We start from the raw sequence: 20,160 nt of genomic DNA on the forward strand, positions 1-20,160 counted from the left end.
TCCATAAAAAAGGGACAGTTATGTTTTATCCCTACTCATGAGAGTAAAGTGAGAAAAGAAGGATGTGTGTGTGTGTGTGTGTGTGTGTGTGTGTGTGTATGTGTTTCTCCCAATTAACATTTGGAGAATCCCTAGAGAGGTATCCTACTATGACTGGAAAAGTTAGCTTAAACATTAGAGTTCACATGTAATAAAAACTTCAGTACTTCCTCCTTAGAAAATCTAACTTCTGGTTGCAATAATAAAAACCAGAATAATGAATTTAGAAAAATTCAGAACAATATCCAGAATATTGCTATAAAGCTTCCAAATGTGTCTATAGGAAGCCAGATATCAAATTCTATTTCTCTTTGCAAGACATACCAAGAGTTAATAAAATGTGGCTTTTTATAACATTTCTTCATTAATATTTACAAAATATATTTCTTTTTAAAATTGTATTTGATTTCTAACAAACCTTGTGAACCTTCCAAAGAATATGATGCCAGTAGAATTTATGAAAAGTTAGAGAAGAACATTTTACCCCCACTTTTAGTACTCTTCTTTCTTATTTTATAAAAGGAAGAAAAGTAACTAAAAAATGTCTTTTACTTTATAAAACTTTTTCTGTTGAAAAAGGGGTATGCCCTTCATAGCACTTTCCCCTCTTTTGGCCCAAAGAACTCTCAGTGGAATTCCTTGACAAACTTTTCAGTTACTGAGTACTTTCTACAAAAGTACATTGTATTACCTCTCCTTGGACAAGAGTGCTAGATGAAAAGCTAAGTGTTAAGGTCACACTCTCATTTCTTTTATGCTTTAACAAATCCAGAACTATTGAAAGATAAGGTATTGATTCATTAACGCTTTGCAGTGAGGTGGTGAGCCATTAGGATTCATGATATCAATTGTCCTGAGAAATCACACTCATGGACTTATTAGTAAGATGAAATTTATAATTTCATTATAAATGAAATTATAAATATAATTTATAAATTATTTATAATTTATAAATTACATAATTTATAAATTATAATTTATAATAATTTATTATATAAATGTTATATTTATATAAATATTATATAAATGTTATAATTTATAATTATAACATTTGTTTTCCCAACTATATCACATGCGAAATTTATAATTTCATTACTCTCTACCAATCCTGAGTGAAATCTGGTTTTATACTCCTTCCCTCTTACTAAAGTTCTATCCCAGGTGCATAGGAGACTAACAAATGATCCCTGAATGAAAGTCGGTGATAATGAGAGATCTCACACTTGTCTGTGATGAACAATTCTAACCATATTTATGAAAGTTGGAAATGTAACATATGGTTGCCTCAGAGAGTAGGGCAGAAGAGAGCACCAGAGTAGCATGTCAGCTCTGTTTCAATTACATGTAGGATAAACAAACAGAGACTCCACGGTGCAATCATATTGCTTTCAAGAGTACCCTGGAGTCAGCTAAAAGTGGTTATCTCCATACCCAAGAACCAGGTTATGCAGGCGGAAACCTTGCTGTTTTTAATTACCATGTATGCTTGTTAAAGGACTATAAATATGCTTCTTGCTCTACAGTTCTACAGAAGCTTGTACAAAGAACAGAGGTGACTTCCAACCTCCCCTTCTGAATCAAATGGCTAGAGCTGTGCTAATTCAACATGTATTCATTTTTAAAGTTTCTATATTTGATTACTAGGTTATGATATTAGAATGCGGCAGCATAATTCAATTTTCTTCATGAGAGCCTATACCAGATGATGTAGTTGGTAAATAAAAATACATTATGTAGTTGGTAATAAAAATACATTTCAGTCTCCAACAAGTTAAGTTAGTCTCAGAAAAAAAAATTATAAGGCTTCACTCTGATAACTCAGAAATGTAGATGCACCAATGATAAAAGGAAATTCAAGCTAATTCAGTCTGAGGCATTAATACGTAACACAAAACAACAAAATGTCATAAAAAATGTCTATTGTCTTTTGTCTTTTTTTCTCTTTACTTTCTCTTTTTATCAAAATATAATGTTAATTGGGGTCCTATGGAATAGTCTCTCAATGAAATCAAAGCATTATCGCTGCTTTTTGCACCTTTCCGGTAAGCACTCTTCTATCACTGTACCTGGCAGAGAGGTGTGGTGTGATAATGGGCTTAGTCTCTGTTGTCAGACTAACATGGGGCACACTTAGTACTTGTTGTGAAATCAGGCCAGTTATTTATCTTCTCTAAACCACCATGTTTTTGTCTATAGAGCAGGAATAATGACAGGGCCTACTACTTACAGTTGTTAGGGGTACTGAATGAGGTGAAAACACCACAGAGTGGAAATTACAGTTGTTTTGCTTACTGGGTATGCCCAACACCTACACAGGTAACTGGCATATAACATACTCATTACATATTTTGTCAAATAAATGAATGTATGAAATGCATGGCATTCAGCTTACTGCATTGTAATGATTTGTTTCCCCAACTATATCACATGAGAACTAAACATATAACTGCAGGAAGACATTTAACTATAATTTGTGTACTCAGAATGCTGTGCTTCACCCCCTGTAGTGACAATAATCATGACCACACACTCCCTTATTTACTACAATGTTTTCTGATTTTCCAGTGGTTACTATACTTAACCAGTTGGAGAATATGATATTCTTTCAAGTTAAATTTTCACTTATGTGTTTTTTGTGTTATTCAGGCCTATTTAATTATTGTTTTATTCTTATTGAAGTTGAAGGCATTTTTAAATGTCTGATGGGACTAAACAGGGTTAAACTGGGTTCCTATGCAGCAGAGCTGTTCATATAAACAGACATAAAATGTGTTATTTACATACAGAAATAAGAGAATATAGAAAAGTGAGCAGAAAATATTGAAAAGCACTAAGTGTGCCTGTGTCTGATACTCAGAGGTATTTCATAAGTATCTCTTCTCTTCCCCTATAAAAATCTGTAAAATAATCCTAGAAATCAATAAGCTGATAGGAAATCTCAAATTGTGCTAAAGTACATGATATTTCTGAAATTACCACATCTCACAGTAGACATGTTTGTTATGGTAATTATAACAACATTAAAAGACATTGTGACTGCACCTATGTATTCTGACAATCTCTACTCATTTGTGGTTGGTTGGTATGTCATTTTATATGATTTTATGTCCCAGGGCTCAACACATTTTAAGCTAGCAAACATTTGCTAAATAATATTTTAAAAATAATGTCAATTCATATAAATCATGATTTCTTAGGAGAGTTTGGTTGATGAATCAAACTTATACTCAACCCAATATTTCTAAGTATTTCACCTCATTCTATTTTATTATTTTTTTTTTAGTTAAAATTAAGTAGAATGGAGACTAGAGACCTCTTTGGGCAGACAAAAAGTTCACATAAATTAGAACTAAATCTATCTCATTTCATAACCATATTTGAAACTTAAACCTAGGTTATTTCTTGTAAATGCCTCTGAAAGTATAAAAGAAACTTAAGTCAACCTTCCCCAAAATGGTATGAAATAGTCACTTAACCAATCTCCTGCCATCTGGAAACATCTATTGTAATAACCAATTGTTGTAAAGGGTAAACAACCTCATTTTCACTTTTAAGCCATCCTATAACTTCATGCCATGGCGCTTCACAGCAGTCTTTGAATTTGAAGGCTCCCAGTTTACAAACTGTTCTTATATGCACCATAAACTCTTATTAAATACTGTTTATTGATTTAGTGGTTTTATTTTTGCTTTTTTTTGACACTTCTAACGCATAAAAATTGATTAAGAATGTCAAAATCTATGTTTTAAAACTTGGGAAATTAATTACTGATGAACAGTGGGAATTAGCATCTTTTTAAATTTTGTGTAGTTAAAATCCTATTGATAAGATATGAAATCGTGACAGTAAAACACAGACTGAAAATGCTTCTACTATTTACAAATTTTCTTTTCATCCTGTATAAATATTTTAAAAGTATAAATGTGAATAAAATTCTGAGAACACAAAATGTTTTTCTAACATTTTGATTAATGCTTTCTTCCAACTTACATAATTATTTTCTAATAATTTATTCTGATAATAGATTTTAAAAAGATCATCCTAAAAATATCAGAATCCTAATTTAGTATATATACATATATATTGTAATTATTTTTAGGCTAAACTGAAAGTGGGGCACCTGGGTGGCTCAGTAGGTTGAGCATCCACTTTGACTCAGGTCATGATCTCATGGCTCAGAAGTTCAAGCCCTGCATCGGGCTCTGTGCTGACAGCTTAGAGCCTGGAGCCTGCTTTGGATCTGTGTCTCCCTCTCTCCCTGCCCCTCCCTCCCTCACGCTCTGTCATTCTCTCTCACAAAAATAAACATTAAAAAATAAAATTTAAAAAAATTGAAAAAAACTGAAAGTAAGTGACAGCTTTGGTAATGCTACCATACTGACATAATGAATGTTGACCTATTTGTCTTATGATGAAAATAGTTTGAACCAATTAGTATAGTAGGAATCAGCAAATTAATAATGGGCTGGAAGTAAATAATGCCAAGAATTTCACTTTATACTAAGTGGTAGGAAAACACATTTAGAAAGATGAAGCTTGATTTGCTTACATATGAAAATTCCCAAAGACACTTTTCTCATTAAGTAAAAAATGTGAATCATGTACCATGAGAATTGAGTGAGACCATGTTTTTTATATCATAAAGGTTGAAAATATGATACATGATTTAGGAGAAAATATGGAAAGCCTTTAACACTAAATTAGAGGGCAAAAAACTTACATGAAATCTATTTGTTTTGGTTGAGGCAAATTATCTATTTCTAGATAAAGCATAACATATTGTTTGGGAACAAGAAAGCCATTTTTGTTCACACATTTAAATGTTATACTTGTCACTGAAAATCTCCAGAGATATTTACAGAAGAAAAATGTGCCTAATGATAAGGTTGTAAGGAGGTAAATGACTAAAAAATGTTGTTAGAATAACATTGTCACCATGAATTATTCTGACAAGTACAATACTAATACTTAGAAATACATTGTGAAGTAGCCTTGAAAAAACTCTATTATAGATATGGGGATGATCATTTATTTAAAAAATAAAGTTAAAATAAGCTGAAATAAGGCTGAGATAACATCAACACATCCTAAGCAAATCAGTAGACTGTTGATTATAAGCAGAAATATTTTTATAAAAAATAGAAATATTTGAAAAACTAATGGAAAGATTGCAACATACCTGAAGAATATGGTGTAAGTAATATGTTTATGTCATATCTTAAAAACTGAGATAGCATTACGTACATGTGACATTTTAAGGAGAAGGTATTCACAGGTTTACAAATTTTTGAATTAAGTTTTTCTCAAAAACTGATGGAATCAAAGGATTTTTATGTCAGCATATTTACCAAATGATAATTTTCACATTTTAATTAAAAGCAGATTAGTTCAGGGGTCCCTGGGTGGCTCAGTAGGTTAAGCGTCTGACTCTTGGTTTCAGCTCAGGTCATGATCTCACAACCTACTATGATATCAGAAAGACCCTGCGCTGGACCCTGCACTGACAGCACAGAGCTTGCTTGGGATTCTCTCTCTCTCCTTCTCTCACTGCTCTTACCCTACTGGTGCTCACTCTCTCTCTCAAAATAAGAACAAACATTAAAAAAAAAAAAAAAAGATTAGTTCAGAAAAAAGTACAATAGGCATTGGTGCTGTTTGTCAGTGTTTTTTGGTTTTCCCACTTCTGGGCACATGGTTGGTGGGTGTTTGCTGCCCCCTTACCTATGACCATATGACTCACTTTGTTTTGACCAATAAGATGTGAGAAGTGTTATGAGCCACTTCTGAATGGAAATTTAATATCTGATGTACAATTTGTGACTTACTCTCTTTCCCTCAAAGGCTGCAACATAACATACAAAGATTGTTCCACTAAACTGAGTCTTACAGTGAGGGCAGGCAGGTGCCTGTTGGCCAGCAATAGATGTATAGCTTAAGTGAGCAATCAATTCATCAATATATGATGTTAAAGTCACTAATATTTGGGAATTGTTGTTTCTTCAGCACAACCATGGATTCAGTTTATTTCACTCTATTTGGGGGGCTGTACAGTATAATGATGAAGGATCTATATTCTGGAATCAAGACTGCTTGGATTCATATCCCAGATTCATCACCATGTATTTGATATTAACTTGGGAATTTTATGTCAACTTGTTATGCCTCAATTTCCTCCCGTATAAAATGAGAATAACAATAGAATCTATCTTGTTTTGTTTAAGATTAGATGAGTCAACACACACAGAGCACTTAAACGTTTACTTGGCATGTAGTAGTACCTAATAAATATTAGCCATTATTCTTTCCATCTAAAAGAACTCTAGCACCTTGCATTTGCTTATGATTGTAATGTCACTATAACTGTTTATAATTATCATTTTAAAAATGAAATGTGATAGCTGCCTTATTAGAATTTTAGTTTTATTGTCTTTTTTTAGAAGCATCACACTCCAGAATGATGCATATATGCTATTTCTCTATTAAACAGAATATTTGATTTATAATCATATTATCTCTTCTAATTCTGATAAAGAAGAGTGAGTACAATATGAGAGCAATGATACCAATACTATTAGCCATCATCATTTGGAACATATTTATTTTACCCTGGTATTAGTAGACCAGCATATTCCCAGGGACAGCAGCACAAGTAGACTCAGCCTGAGTGACAGAAAGCATTGTGGACTAAGACTCTGAAGACTAACCCTGTGGTTGGGAGGCAGCTTTGCCCCCTTCAGCTTCTCAGTCCCTGTTACGGTTTTCCAACACTTTTGCTACCCTGAAAATCACTGTTGTAAAGCCTACTGACATCAGCTCTTGAGAGTCTAGACACTTAGAGAACAAAGAACATGAATACAACTCTCTTTAGTACCCCTCTTAGGCCCATAAGGATTTACATTTCAATTCTGAATATAGTTGAGCATGTCTTTGCTCTGTAAAACAAAAGAAAACAAAACAAAAACCAAACAAACATACAGAACCTGAAAATAGTACTTCAGTCTACACTCTGATAAGTGTTCTGTCGTGACTTTGGACAAGTAAGTAAACATTTTGAATCCATTTTCTGTTAAGTTGTGTAAGTACATCTGTAAAGCAAGGAGGATGAATTAAATTACCTCTAACCACCCCTCCACCCACCCCCCCGCATTTTTAAAGAGGACTGAAAAATCCTATACAATACATTCTATATTTTAAAGAGCTAATACCTCACTTGGGGTGATAAGAGTAGCACACATGAAATAGCCACGGATAAATTCAAGTATTCCATGATTCACCTACAAGGCTATAGAAGAAGTGTGTTTTAAAGTGCAGGTTCTGGGTCTGGCAGACCTATGCTTAAATGTAGCTTAGTAACTTTCTAGTTGTGTGATTTGGGCAAGTTACTTAATTTCGGTGTATTTCAGTTTTCTTGCTTGCAAAGGATACCACATAGGAATAGCTAGCTCACAGACTTTTATGAGGATTAAAACATTTAAAATATGTAAAGCCTTTAGAACAGCACTTGACACACAGAGCCAAAAATGTTAGCCATCAGTGAACTATAGAGGGCTTTAAAGAAGATAGAATTCAATTATGTCTAAGGAAGCCAGGTTATATGCTGCGGTGGAATAGGGAAAATAAAATTTGTTTTCTTCTTCATATGACAAAGCAAGAGAGAAGACATAGCTCTACTGGTTCAGGGAATGATGTAAGTAAAGGCACTGAGACTTGTGACTAGAAATAACACATTCTGTTTGTGAAATGGCAGGAAAACATACAAATCACGCTGCAAATGTTAGATTCAGTTTTTCTTATATGTGTTTTCTCTTAAGAGAATTTTCTACTGTACTTTTTGATACAAACTAAGTGGGAGAAAATGAAGTATAAAAAGGATAGACACTTTATAGGAATAAAACTATATCCAAAACATTTTGTTATTTATATTGTATTTTATATTCAGTAAAATATATAATGAGGTATATATATCATAACTAGAAGAACACAAAGAGAGCATATACTCTATTCTAATTAACTGAATGCATTACTGCTCCAGTGTGAGTAATTTTGTATAAATAGCAAATGGAAACAAAAAATAAAATGAGTAAATACTTATAATTTTAAATATGATATATAAGGTTAAAAAATGGACTACTCTCTTATTTTATAAAATAAAATTTTATAAAATAAAATTTTGTTTTATTTTATAAAAACATCCAGAATGTTTTTAAAAGTAACTTTTGTTTTTTAATTTTTTTTTTAGTATAGTTGACCCACAATGTTATCTTTGTAAAGGAATTTTACTTTTTTTCTCCAACTGAATCATGAAATTCTTGACTTTCAAAAATTGCAATTCTTGAAAGCTTGCCTTAAGTGAGAAATAAAAGGAAACAAAAAGTAATCTCCAAGAAAAGCAATCTTCTATCTCTTGCCTCAAACTGTGTTTTGAAACATTCAAAACACAGATGAAAAACCAAATATATAACTGCAATCTTGGTCAGATATACTTTTTTTACAAGGCATTTTTTTAACAATTAAAAAGAAATGAAAATTCCAGGAGACTGGGTTGACCATTCCATTCCAATCGAATATCACTCTCAGAATAATTGGTGGGAATGGAACAGGTGAGGAGGAGGAATTAAAGCAACTGACTTTTCTCCACAGAAGGAAAAGAGGGAAGTAACCTTGTCTAACTGCACGGACATGAAAACTAAATCTCCAGAAAAATAACCTAATAATACTTCCTGGGAAAAGTGTCTTTATATATGGAGTTTTTAATAGAGGTCCCTGATTAAGGATTGATTTGAGAAACAAATTTCAAAATCTATGGATTTATGAGCACAGCTCCCTTTGAAAAATGTCATTGTTGGAATATAAAATAGAGATGTTTCATGGATGAAACATTCTTTCTTCCCTGTGTGGTAACTCCGCAAAACCTCATTTAGATATCTGATCTTTTTATTCTGGACCAGAGAGTGGGTGTTCAGTGTGAGATGAAAGAGTTTGGAGAGCTGTCCCTCTTTCATCTGAGCTTTTTTTGTCAAAACCTTTCAAGTAATTAGTAAAGCTTGATATTGGGTAAGATCTATGATTTGTACTGGTCTAAATGGACAGTCTGATCCTTTGTGTTAGCTTATCAGATATTGCATATTCTTTTTCATTAAAAACCAACAGTAAATTTCTAATGGATAATGTATATGTGAAATTCTACTAGATGCTTTCTACTTTTTATATCAAATTAATTTAAAAAAAAAATCGGGAGGTTTCTAAAGCTCACCTCTGGTAACAGAGCATTAGAAAAACAATATTTAGTATCAATTTATGCATATATAAATGTTTATTCATTCTGTATTTCCATTAATGAAATGGATAGGGTAGCTTTTAAGATATTCGTCATTAATTTTTAGGGTCCTGTTCTTTAAAAAAAGTTTTGTTAATGTTTATTCATTTCTGAGAGACAGAGAGAGACAGAGCATGAGTGGGGACGGGCAGAGAGAGAGGGAGACACAGAATCTTAAGTAGGCTCCAGGCTCCGAGCTGCCAGCACAGAGCCCGATGCAGGGCTTGAACCCACGAACCGGGAGATCATGACCTGAGGCAAAGTCGGACGCCCAACTGACTGAGCCACCCAGGTGCCCCTAGGGTCCTATTCTTAAAATTCATGTAGCTACAACCAAATGGCAGTCAGATGATAGAGATCTCCAACAACATAAATCATAAAATTGTGTAAAAATTTTATTAAAGTATAAATTGAACACTAAATAAACAACAACACAATAACTTCTTAAAACATATTATACAAACCATGAGGTAAATAAAATTAAAATTTGTGTAGAATATTTATTACTAAGTGAAGTTACTTGTTCTTTTAAGTTGACTCTGCTATCCTTAGTGGGAAAAGGTACAAATAAATCTCTTTCCAGGTCAGAAATCTTGCCAGCCCTATGAAGAAGAAACTTCCATGAAGAACCTGAGTAGGAGGGCATGACATCTATTCCCTCTCCACAGACATTATATTCAAAATTTATGAATACACAAGCCTTTCAGGTTGTTATCAAAGTTCAAGTTATTGGCTATTTTTCCTCACAGGGGGAAAGAATATTGCATATCATAATGGTAATTACTGTTCCACCCCCCCCCCCAAAAAAAAAGCACCAAGGGGCAGAGATTTATTTTAGAAATAATAATCATACATAACATGGTATAATATGGCAAGACAGGAAGACCCTGAATTTACTTCCTCCACAGACACAACACATCTAAGCCTATTTATAGAGCAATTCCTCCTGAAAAACAGAGGGCTGACTGAACAAAAGATAGAACACACAGAGAGAATGGCAATAGAGATGAAGATGTGGTAATGAAGGGAACTCCCACCTCCAACACTCCTGGAAATTCAGGGGGAGGGATACCACTGAGGGGACTGGGAGCAGATCTGTCTGCCCTGGGCACAGAAAAGAAGCCATAGTGTAAAAGAGCAGCTAGTGTTTAAAATATGCAGCCTTAGAACTCCCACCACAGAGAGGGGGGAGCTGCTGGAACACTATGGTTTACATGCATCCTATACCTTGATAGGGCAGATGGCAACAGGGTCCAGGCACCATACTCAGCCTGCCACCTTAGCAAGACCCAGGCCTCTAGCCTACACCAGCCCCAGATACCTTGGAGCTCAAACAAACAAGCAAGCAAACAAACAAACAAAAAACATAGTTTAAAGCAAACAAACAAAAAAATTAGAATATAGAAGAATGACACCCAGAACCATACCAAATGGAGGGGGAGCTACTGGAACTTTCTCTGGTTTGGCGGGGGTGGAGGCATAGTGAGCACCACGGTTTATGTTCCCCTTCCACCTTGATAGCATGGACAGGAGCATGGTCTGGGTACTCTAACTAACCTACCACCTCAGTGAGCCCTCGGTCCCTGGACCACACCAGCCCCAGCTATCCCACCAAGCCAGCCCCAGTGTGGCAGACATAGGGACACCCCTTTTCAGCACTCACTACAGTTCCAGCTATCACATCAGGGTGACACAGGTTCAAAGCACTATGGAACACTCCAGACCTGTACCACTTTAGATCCAGACAGCTTGCTAGGGCACCTCCAGCACAGAGTGCCCCAAGACCTCCTGATTCACACCTGCTTTTTGGCTCCAGATGCCTCACCTAGGTGTCCGCAGCACTGTGTACCCTAGGATACCCCAGTTTGCAAACACTTCAGCTTCATTTACCCTGCCATGCTCCCACTGCATGGAAAGCCCAGGGAGCATCCTGGTCCATGCTCATTTCATCTTTGGCTGCCCTGCCAGGGTGTTCTCTGCACAGAGATCCCAGAGACTGTCCAGTCTCATGCCTACTTCAGCTCTACCCAACCAAGGCAGCCTCAGCACAGAATGCCCTGCAACACCAGCCCATGACAATCACAACAGATCATTCCATCCCAAAACAGCAGAATGCACATTCTTTTCAAGTACACATAGAACATTTTCTGGAAGAGATCACATATTAGGCCACATAAAAAAGTCACATTGATTTAAGAAAATTAAAGTCATGTCATGCATCTTTCCCAGCCACAATGGCATGAAACTGGAAATCAATCAGAAGAAAACATAAATGGAAAAAACACAAACACACGGAAGGTAAACAACATGCTATCAAACAACCAACAAAGAAATCAGAAGAAAATTAAAAAAAAAAAAATACATGGAAACAAATGAAAATGAAAACACAATGGTCCAAACCTCAAAAAATAAGAAAATGTTCTCTTTTTTTTTTAGAGTTTTTTTTTTTATTTATTTTGAGAGAAAGTGAGAGGAAGTGGGTGAGGGGTAGAGAGGAGAGAAAGAGAATCTCAAGCAGGCCCCGCACTATCAGTGTGCACAGCCCAATGCAGGGTGGAACTCATGAACTGTGAGATCACGACCCGATCCTAAATCAAGAGTCACATGCTTAACCAACTGAGCCACTCAGGTGCCCCAAATAAGAAAAATTTCAAATGAACAATTTAATTTGAAGGAACTAGACAAAGAAAAAAAAAAAGCCCAAGAACAGTAGAAGGAAGGGAATAATAAACATAACGCTCTGATAAACATATCAGAGCATAAATAAATGAAACAGAGATGAAAGAAAGAAAAAGAAAAGAAAGAAAGAAAGAAAGAAAGAAAGAAAGAAAGAAAGAAAGAAAGAAAGAGGGAGGGAGGAAGGAGAAAAGATAAAAAAAATAAGAGCTGGTTTTTTGAATTGATAAACAAAATTTGTAAACATTTAGCCAGACTCATCAAGAAAAAAAGAGAAATTTGGGGCGCCTGGGTGGCTCAGTCGGTTAGGCGGCCGACTTCAGCTCAGGTCACGATCTCGCGGTCCGTGAGTTCGAGCCCCGCGTCGGGCTCTGTGCTGACAGCTCAGAGCCTGGAGCCTGTTTCGGATTCTGTGTCTCCCTCTCTCTGACCCTCCCCCGTTCATGCTCTGTCTCTCTCTGTCTCAAAAATAAATAAATGTTAAAAAAAAATTAAAAAAAAGAAAAAAAGAGAAATTATTCAAATAAATAAAATCAGAAATGAAATGAAAGAGAAGTAACAATTGGCACCACAGAAATACAAAGGATTTTAAGAGAACTCAATGAAAAATTATATACCACAAAACTGAACTAGAAAAAAAATGGAAAAAGTTACTAGAAATGTACAATCTCCCAAAATTAAATGAGAAAGAATGAGAAAATATGAACAGACCAATTACTAGTAACAGAATTGAGCTGGTCATCAAAAAACTACCACAAACAAAAGTCCAGAATCAGATGGATTCACAGGTGACTTATAACAAACATTTAAAGAAGAGTCAATACCTACTTTTCCTCAAACTATTCCAAAAGGTAGAAGAGGAAGGAAAGCTTCCAAACCCATTCTATGAGGTCAGCATTACCCTCATACCAAAAACACAAAGACACTACAGGCCAATAACCCTCATGAACATACATGCAAAAATCCTCAACAAAATGTTGGCAAATCACATTCAATAATTCATTAAAAAATTATTCACCATGATCAAATAGGATTTACACCAGCTGATACAAATCTATAAATCAATTAACACCAAAATGAAAGATAAAAATCATATGATGATCTCAATAAATGTAGAAAATCATTAGACAAAATTCAACATTCATTCCTGATAAAAACCCTCAACAAAATGGAGTTAGAAGGAACACACCTCAACATGATGAAAGCTGTATGTGAAAACTACACAGCTAACATCATACTCCATGGAGAGAAGCTGAGAAAATTTTCTCTATGGTCAGGAACAAGAGAAAGATGTCCACTTTTACCATTTTTAAAAAATTTTTTTTTTAATGTTTATTTTTGAGACAGAGAGAGACAGAGCATGAACGGGGGAGGGTCAGAGAGAGGGAGACACAGAATCTGAAACAGGCTCCAGGCTCTGAGCTGTCACCACAGAGCCCGAAGCGGGGCTCGAACTCACGGACCGCGAGATCATGACCTGAGCCGAAGTCGGCCGCTTAACCGACTGAGCCACCCAGGTGCCCCCACTTTTACCATTTTTATTCAAATAGTCTTAGAAGTCCTAGCTACAGCCATCAGACCACAAAAAGAACTAAAAGTCATCTAAATTGGTAAAGAAATTTGAACTGTCTCTAGTTGCAGATGGCATGATACTATACATACAAAATCCTAAGGTCTCTACCTAAAAACTATTAGAAATAATAAATGAAATCAGTAACGTTTCAGGACACAAAAGTCAGTTGCATTTCTATACACTAACAACAAAGTAAAAAAAGAGAAATCAAGAAAACAATTCCATTTACAATTGCACCAAAAATAATACCTAGAATAAACTTAACCAAGGAAGTGAAAGACCTATACTCTGAAAATTATAAAATACTGATGAAAGCAATTCAAGATGACATAAAAACAAAATGAAAAGATCTACTATTCTCATGGATTGGAAAAATTACTATTGTTAGGATGTCCATAGTAACCAACGCAGCCTACAGTTCAATGTACTAAATATCAATAGCATTTTTACAAAAGCAGAATAGTCCTAATATTTGTATGAAACCACAGAAGACCTTGAATAGCAACAGCCATCCTGAAAAAGAACAAAGCTGGAGGTATCCCAAATCCAGATGCCAAGACATATTACTCAGCTGTAAAAATCAAAACAGAATAGTGCTGGCACAAAAACAGACATAGATCAATAGAACAGAATAGAGAGTACGGATATAAAACCATGCTTATATGGTCAAATAGTCTACAACAAAGGACGCAAGAACATACACTAGGAAAAAGATGGTCTGAAAAACTAGTCAGCTATATGCAAATGAAGAGACTGGATCATTTTCTTACATCACACACAAAAACTCAAAATGGAGGTGCGTGGTTGGCTCAATCAGTAGAGTATGCAACTTTCAATCTTTGGGTTGTGAGTTCAAGCTCAAAATTGGATGTGGAGATTATTTAAAAATAAAATCTTAGGGGTGCCTGTGACTCAGTTGGTTAAGCATCCGACTCTTGATTTCAGCTCAGGTCATGATCTCATGGTTTGTGAGAGTGAGCCCTGCATTGGGCTCTGCATTGACAGTATGGAGACTGCTTGGGATTCTCTGTCTTTCCCTCTCTCTGCCCCTCCCCACTTCAAAATAAATATTTAAAAATAAATATCTTTAAATAAATAAATAAATAAATAAATAAATAAATAAATAACAAAATAAAACTCAAATGTATTAAAGACCTAAATGTGAGTTGTGAAGCCATAAAACTCCTAGAAGAAACAGAGGCAGTAATTTCTTGGACATCAGCCATGGAAACATTTTTGTGGATATATCTCCTCAAGCAAGAGAAATAAAAGCAAGATAATTTTTAAGTGTATTTATTTATTTTGAGAAAAAGAGAGAGAGTGGGAAGATAGAGAATCCCAAGCATGCCCTGCACAGGCAGCTCAGAGACCAACTTGGGGCTTAAACTCACGAACCGTGAGATCATGACCTGAGCCAAAACCAAGAGTCAGATGCTTAACCAACTAAGCCACCCAGGCAACTGCAAAAATGAAATATTGGGATTACATTATAAAAAAGCTTTTTTTTTAAAAAAAATGTTTATTTTAAAAGAGAGAGAGAGAAAGAGAAAGACTGAGCTACTCAGGCACCCCTAAAAGTTTTGCACAGCAAAAGCAATCCTCAACAAAATGAAAAGGTAACCTACTCAATGTTAGAAGATATTCATAAATGATATATCCTATAAAAGGTTAATACCCCCAGTATATCAAGAACTTATACAACTCAATACCCCCAAAAAATCGAATTAAAAATAAGCAGAGATCTGATTAGAGATCTTCCAAAGGAGGCAAACAGATGGCCTACAAACACATGAAAAAATGCCCAACATCATTAATTATCTTGGAAATGCAAATCAAAACCACATTGAAATATTATCTCATACCTGTCAGAATGGCTAGAATCAAAAAGGCAAGAAATAGCAAGTGTTGGTGAGGATGTGGAGGAAGCAACCCTTATGCATTGTTGGTGGGAATGTAAATTGGGGCAGCAACTGTTGAAAACAGTATGGAGGTTACTAAAAAAATTAAAAATAGAAGTTTATACCTGAAACTACTATAACAGTATGTTAACTGAAATTAAAATAAAATAAAATAAATAAAAATAGAGATGTCTTATGACCCAGTAATTCTACTACTCGGTATTTACTCAAGGAAAACAAAAACATTAATTGAAAAGATACATGCACTTCTATGTTTACTGCAGCATTATTTACCATAGTCAAGATATGGAAGCAACCCAGTGTCCATCAACAGATGCATGGAGAAAGATGTGCTACACACACACACACACACACACTCACACACACATACACACACACACACACACACACACACACACACACACACACTGGAATATTACTTGAACATAAAAATAATGGGATCTTGCTATTCATGACAACAAGGATAGACCTGGAGCATATCATGCTAATTGAAATAAATCAGACAAAGAAAAACAAATACTATATAATTTCACTTGTATGTGGAATCTAAAACACAAAACAAATGAATAGGCAAACAAAAAGAAACAGACCCATAAATACAGAGAACTGATGGTTCCCAGAAGGAAAGGGGGGGATAGGCAAAATGGATAAAGGGGAGTGGGAGATATAGCTTTTCAGTTATGGAATGAATATATCACTGGAATAAAAGGTACCACATACAGAATATAATCAGTGGTATTGTAATAGCATTGTATGGTGACAGATGGTCGTTACAATTGTGGTGAGCACAGCATAACATATAGAGTTGTTAAATCACTAAGTTATACACCTGAAACTAATGTAACATTTTTTGTCAACTATAGTTCAAGAAAAAAAAATGTTAAGATAGCATAGAACTACATTTAGAGTTCCTGTAGGAACATATAGGCAAAAAAATACAACATTAAAAGCATCCTCTTTTAAAATTTGACATTTCCACCTCTAGCAGCAAGTTAAACATGGGAAAGAAAGTACCTTTTGTTTTCTAAATAAACAGAACTTCAAAACAACATCAAATTTAGGTAATTATGAAAAATGTTACCATTTTGAAAACTTTAGCAAGGAAGTTATGTGTGTCATAACAAAATCTTACGTGTGTAATAACATACTTATTTTAGACTCTTCATTAAAAAAATACAAACAGCTATATGTCATAAATCTAACTGGGAATAAGTTACCTACATTTTTTTTAAAGAGGTGAACAGTTTTAATATTTTTTGTTTTGTTTGTTTATTTATTTATTTTAGAGAGAGAGAGACAGAGAGAGAGAAAGAGTGCGTGTGAGAAGGGCAGAAGGAGAGGGAGCAAAAGAATCTCAAGTAGTTTCCACACAGTGCAGAGCCAGCACGGGGCTTAAACCCAAAACCCTGGGATTATGACCTGAGCCAGAATTAAGAGTCAGAAGCTCAACCAACTGAACCAACCAGGCAGGCGCCCTTAAGTTGCCTATATTTTAAAATATGATAAATAAAAAAAATTTAACATGCATATATTACAGAGCATGACAAATTAAATTTTCATGATTTAAAATATAGATAAAATGTGTTAATAAAACTATTTTCTTGGCTCATATGTTATACATGTTAAAGAATTAGGTATTCACATAGTCAAGATTTATCATCACAATTATTCCTATCCATAATGCATATTTCAGAGAAATCTATCTTTAATAATGCATAATGTATACACAATATACAATTATCTATATATCTGTAAATATAATCCATGTATAATATGTATTGAGTTTTGTCATTATAAAATCCACTAGTATTCTGAAGTCAGAAAAATAAAACAAAATTCTTTTGATCTGGAACACCTGAGCATAATCTATGACTTTGATATCATTAGAATAGTTACATGAACTTGAGAAAGCTCATACTCTTCAAATTCCACTTTCCTTATTAAGAAATGAAACATAATTAAGCTTATCATTCTCTTATTTTGAGTTAGCAACTGTTAGAGTATTTCAGGCACTCAGGAGTCATAGTTCAACATAATGCTTCCTTTCATCAATATACACTGTTGTACTATTTTCAATGGTCAGATATACTCTGATGCCTGTCATCAAATACCAACCTTAGCTTTGCAACACCCTGGAGTATAGTACAGTAAGTACAATGGTTCTTGCACATTTTTCTAAAAACACTTTCAATGTAATCAAATAAACACATTTTAATAAAGTAAAATTATTAACTATAAACATGCTCATTAATGTATACTCAGCCCAAGTTCCATTAAGAGAAAAAGGGAGAGAATGAAAGAACAGTTTCATTTCCTTGGCCGACATCCAAGGAAGCAACACTGAAACGTCTCACTAGTGTTAAAAAACAATCTTGAAATTGTACGATTTGAGGTAAGTGACCATTTTGTCTGTGTGGACAGTTTCTGCTACATAAGTGCTTGTAGGGAAAAAAGTAATTTTCTTCATTGACTTAATCTAGAATCCAGTTAATAATACAAGTTTTTCTTTTCTTTGCATCTTAGTCAAAATATCATTAAATTCTTTCTTCTTATTTAAAATGATATTGATCATTCAAGTTGATAAAAATCTTTACCAGGTGAGTGCTTTGTTGTAGGTGATGGGGTTTCTTACTTTATCTACATTTAAAGGTTTCAAATATAAAATAAGGCCATAAAAAGGAAGAGATAAGAATAGGATTACAAAATAAACTATAGAAAATTGTTAGAGAAACAAAATAGTTCTATCTTAGGTTATAAAAGAATGCATTAAGGGGCAAAGTCAACAAGGACACATACAATGTTTTCAAGTAAATAAATATATTTATAATTTTATTTTAACACCATGGTTTAAAGCCAACATGTGATCATTCATATTACATAATGATTCAAATAATTTAAGACATTTTATAACATATATCTGAATATTACTACCATTAATTATGATTATTTTGTTGTCTGTTTGAAAAAAATATAGAGAACTCCGTAAGACCTGCTTTCCTCTCCTTAGCTCTGTGGCTCTTCTGTTGCCAGGCACCCTGCTCACAACACTGAAACACTTCTGGGCTGTGTCACTTACCCTTGCAATAAACTACAACATTCAAGGGTGCCTTGTTCCACCTGGCCATTTAATAATTAAAGTGAGCTCTTCTAGAAAGGCAATAAACAAAACAAAACACAGAAATCAGGCAGCAATGCTAAGTCCAGGAGACAAGTGTTCTTTCATGATACATTCAAGAAACTTCCCTTAATATGAGGTCAGTCAGTATCCAATAAACTTTTTTCACATGTTCAGAGATATAAATAGGTTTCTGACTTTCTGTAGTTTGAATAAGACTCATTATGTATTTCATTTGAAGACACCCTGCTTTCATCTTTTGATCTCAATACAAGAGAAACAGAGAGAGAATTTAGTTCTTCAGTAGGAATTATCTCACTAGGATGGGAGAAACTAGTACTGTTTACAAACTTCCCCAATGTGCATAGAATATGTGATGAAATTAAATGAAGACTATAACCAGAGAGACAAATGAGATGGATGAAAAGGTTGAACAGAAAATGTGCACTGCCAAGTGGAATGTTACATTTAAAAATAGTTGCATATAATTAAGTAAGCCTATTTTTGTTGTCAAAATACAGTAAGAATAAGGTAGGAATATGTAAAATAAATATTTTATGCGATTGTGTACAAATGCAGAAAATGAAATATTTGGAGTGGAAACTAGCATATTACATGAAATAGCTAACATATGGAATGATGGAAAATTGATTTTATTCAATATTTCACATGTCACAGACTGATGATACATTGCTTATGGTCAAATGATTTAACCTAGGTTGAAATATTTACTGGTTTAAATAAACCTTCAGTGCATGTAGGATTCCACAGGGCCTTGAAAAGAAGAAAACAAAAGTAAATAAATGAATGACTTCAAATTAATGAAATGAAATGAAATTTTTATTTCATATGAAAATTTAAAACATAAACACTTAAAAAAGCAGAGACCAATAAAAAACTGTTTTACTTATGATTTTCTAAGTCAAAATTCCAATTAAAATTTATGAATGTTTATTAGTAATGCTTACACGTTCCTAACTTCCAATGAAATACATTTTATGCAAGTAAAAGAGGAAAGATCGATTGGCAAAATTCTATTATTTCCTTTGGTTTTGTGAATAAACAAAAACAAAAACAAAAAATAGTTTTACCCAACTCTTTCCTTTATGTATTTCTCAAATAAAATGGCTTAAAGAAAATTACATAATTAAATAATAGGTAAATCTCACATGGCTTTCGTGATATATTTCTAAACCATAGCCACCATCCAAGGTCCTAAACAAAACTCCAACAGAATTTTATCTGCAGCAGTTATTATTATTATTTTAACCTGTATACTTCATTATAGTTTTAAGTGATAGAAATGGAAACGTTTCATAATCTTCCATCTTTTCAACTTCAAAAAAAAAAAGAGAAACTCTATTGTGCAGAAAATATATATAAAAAGAAATACATAATCCACGAAGTATAGAATATAGCACTTGCCCCTGAGGAATGTAGAATTTATCTGAATATAAATGAATATAAATAAGAGAGAAGCCTTACTACAAGACTGACATATAACAAGACATCAGTTATATGT

The 20,160-nt window shown here is 34.1% G+C and overlaps 1 protein-coding gene across 5 annotated transcripts in view; it reads right to left on the reverse strand.

The window, feature by feature from the left end:
• CCSER1 (coiled-coil serine rich protein 1) overlaps positions 1-20,160 on the reverse strand; it is an 855,904-nt gene that overhangs the window by 147,436 nt on the left and 688,308 nt on the right. For 2 of the 5 annotated variants that reach the window (XM_042984182.1, XM_007074681.2), the window contains one exon: positions 18,377-19,412. The exons of the other annotated variants lie outside the window; for them this stretch is intronic. In XM_042984182.1, coding sequence (XP_042840116.1) covers positions 19,353-19,412 — 60 coding nt within the window. In that variant the 3' untranslated portion in view covers positions 18,377-19,352. Of the gene's footprint in view, positions 1-18,376; positions 19,413-20,160 lie in introns of those variants that run through there. 5 annotated transcript variants of the gene reach the window in all.

The sequence above is a fragment of the Panthera tigris genome, chromosome B1, assembly GCF_018350195.1.
Source record: "Panthera tigris isolate Pti1 chromosome B1, P.tigris_Pti1_mat1.1, whole genome shotgun sequence".
Classification (NCBI taxonomy): Eukaryota; Metazoa; Chordata; class Mammalia; order Carnivora; family Felidae; genus Panthera; species Panthera tigris.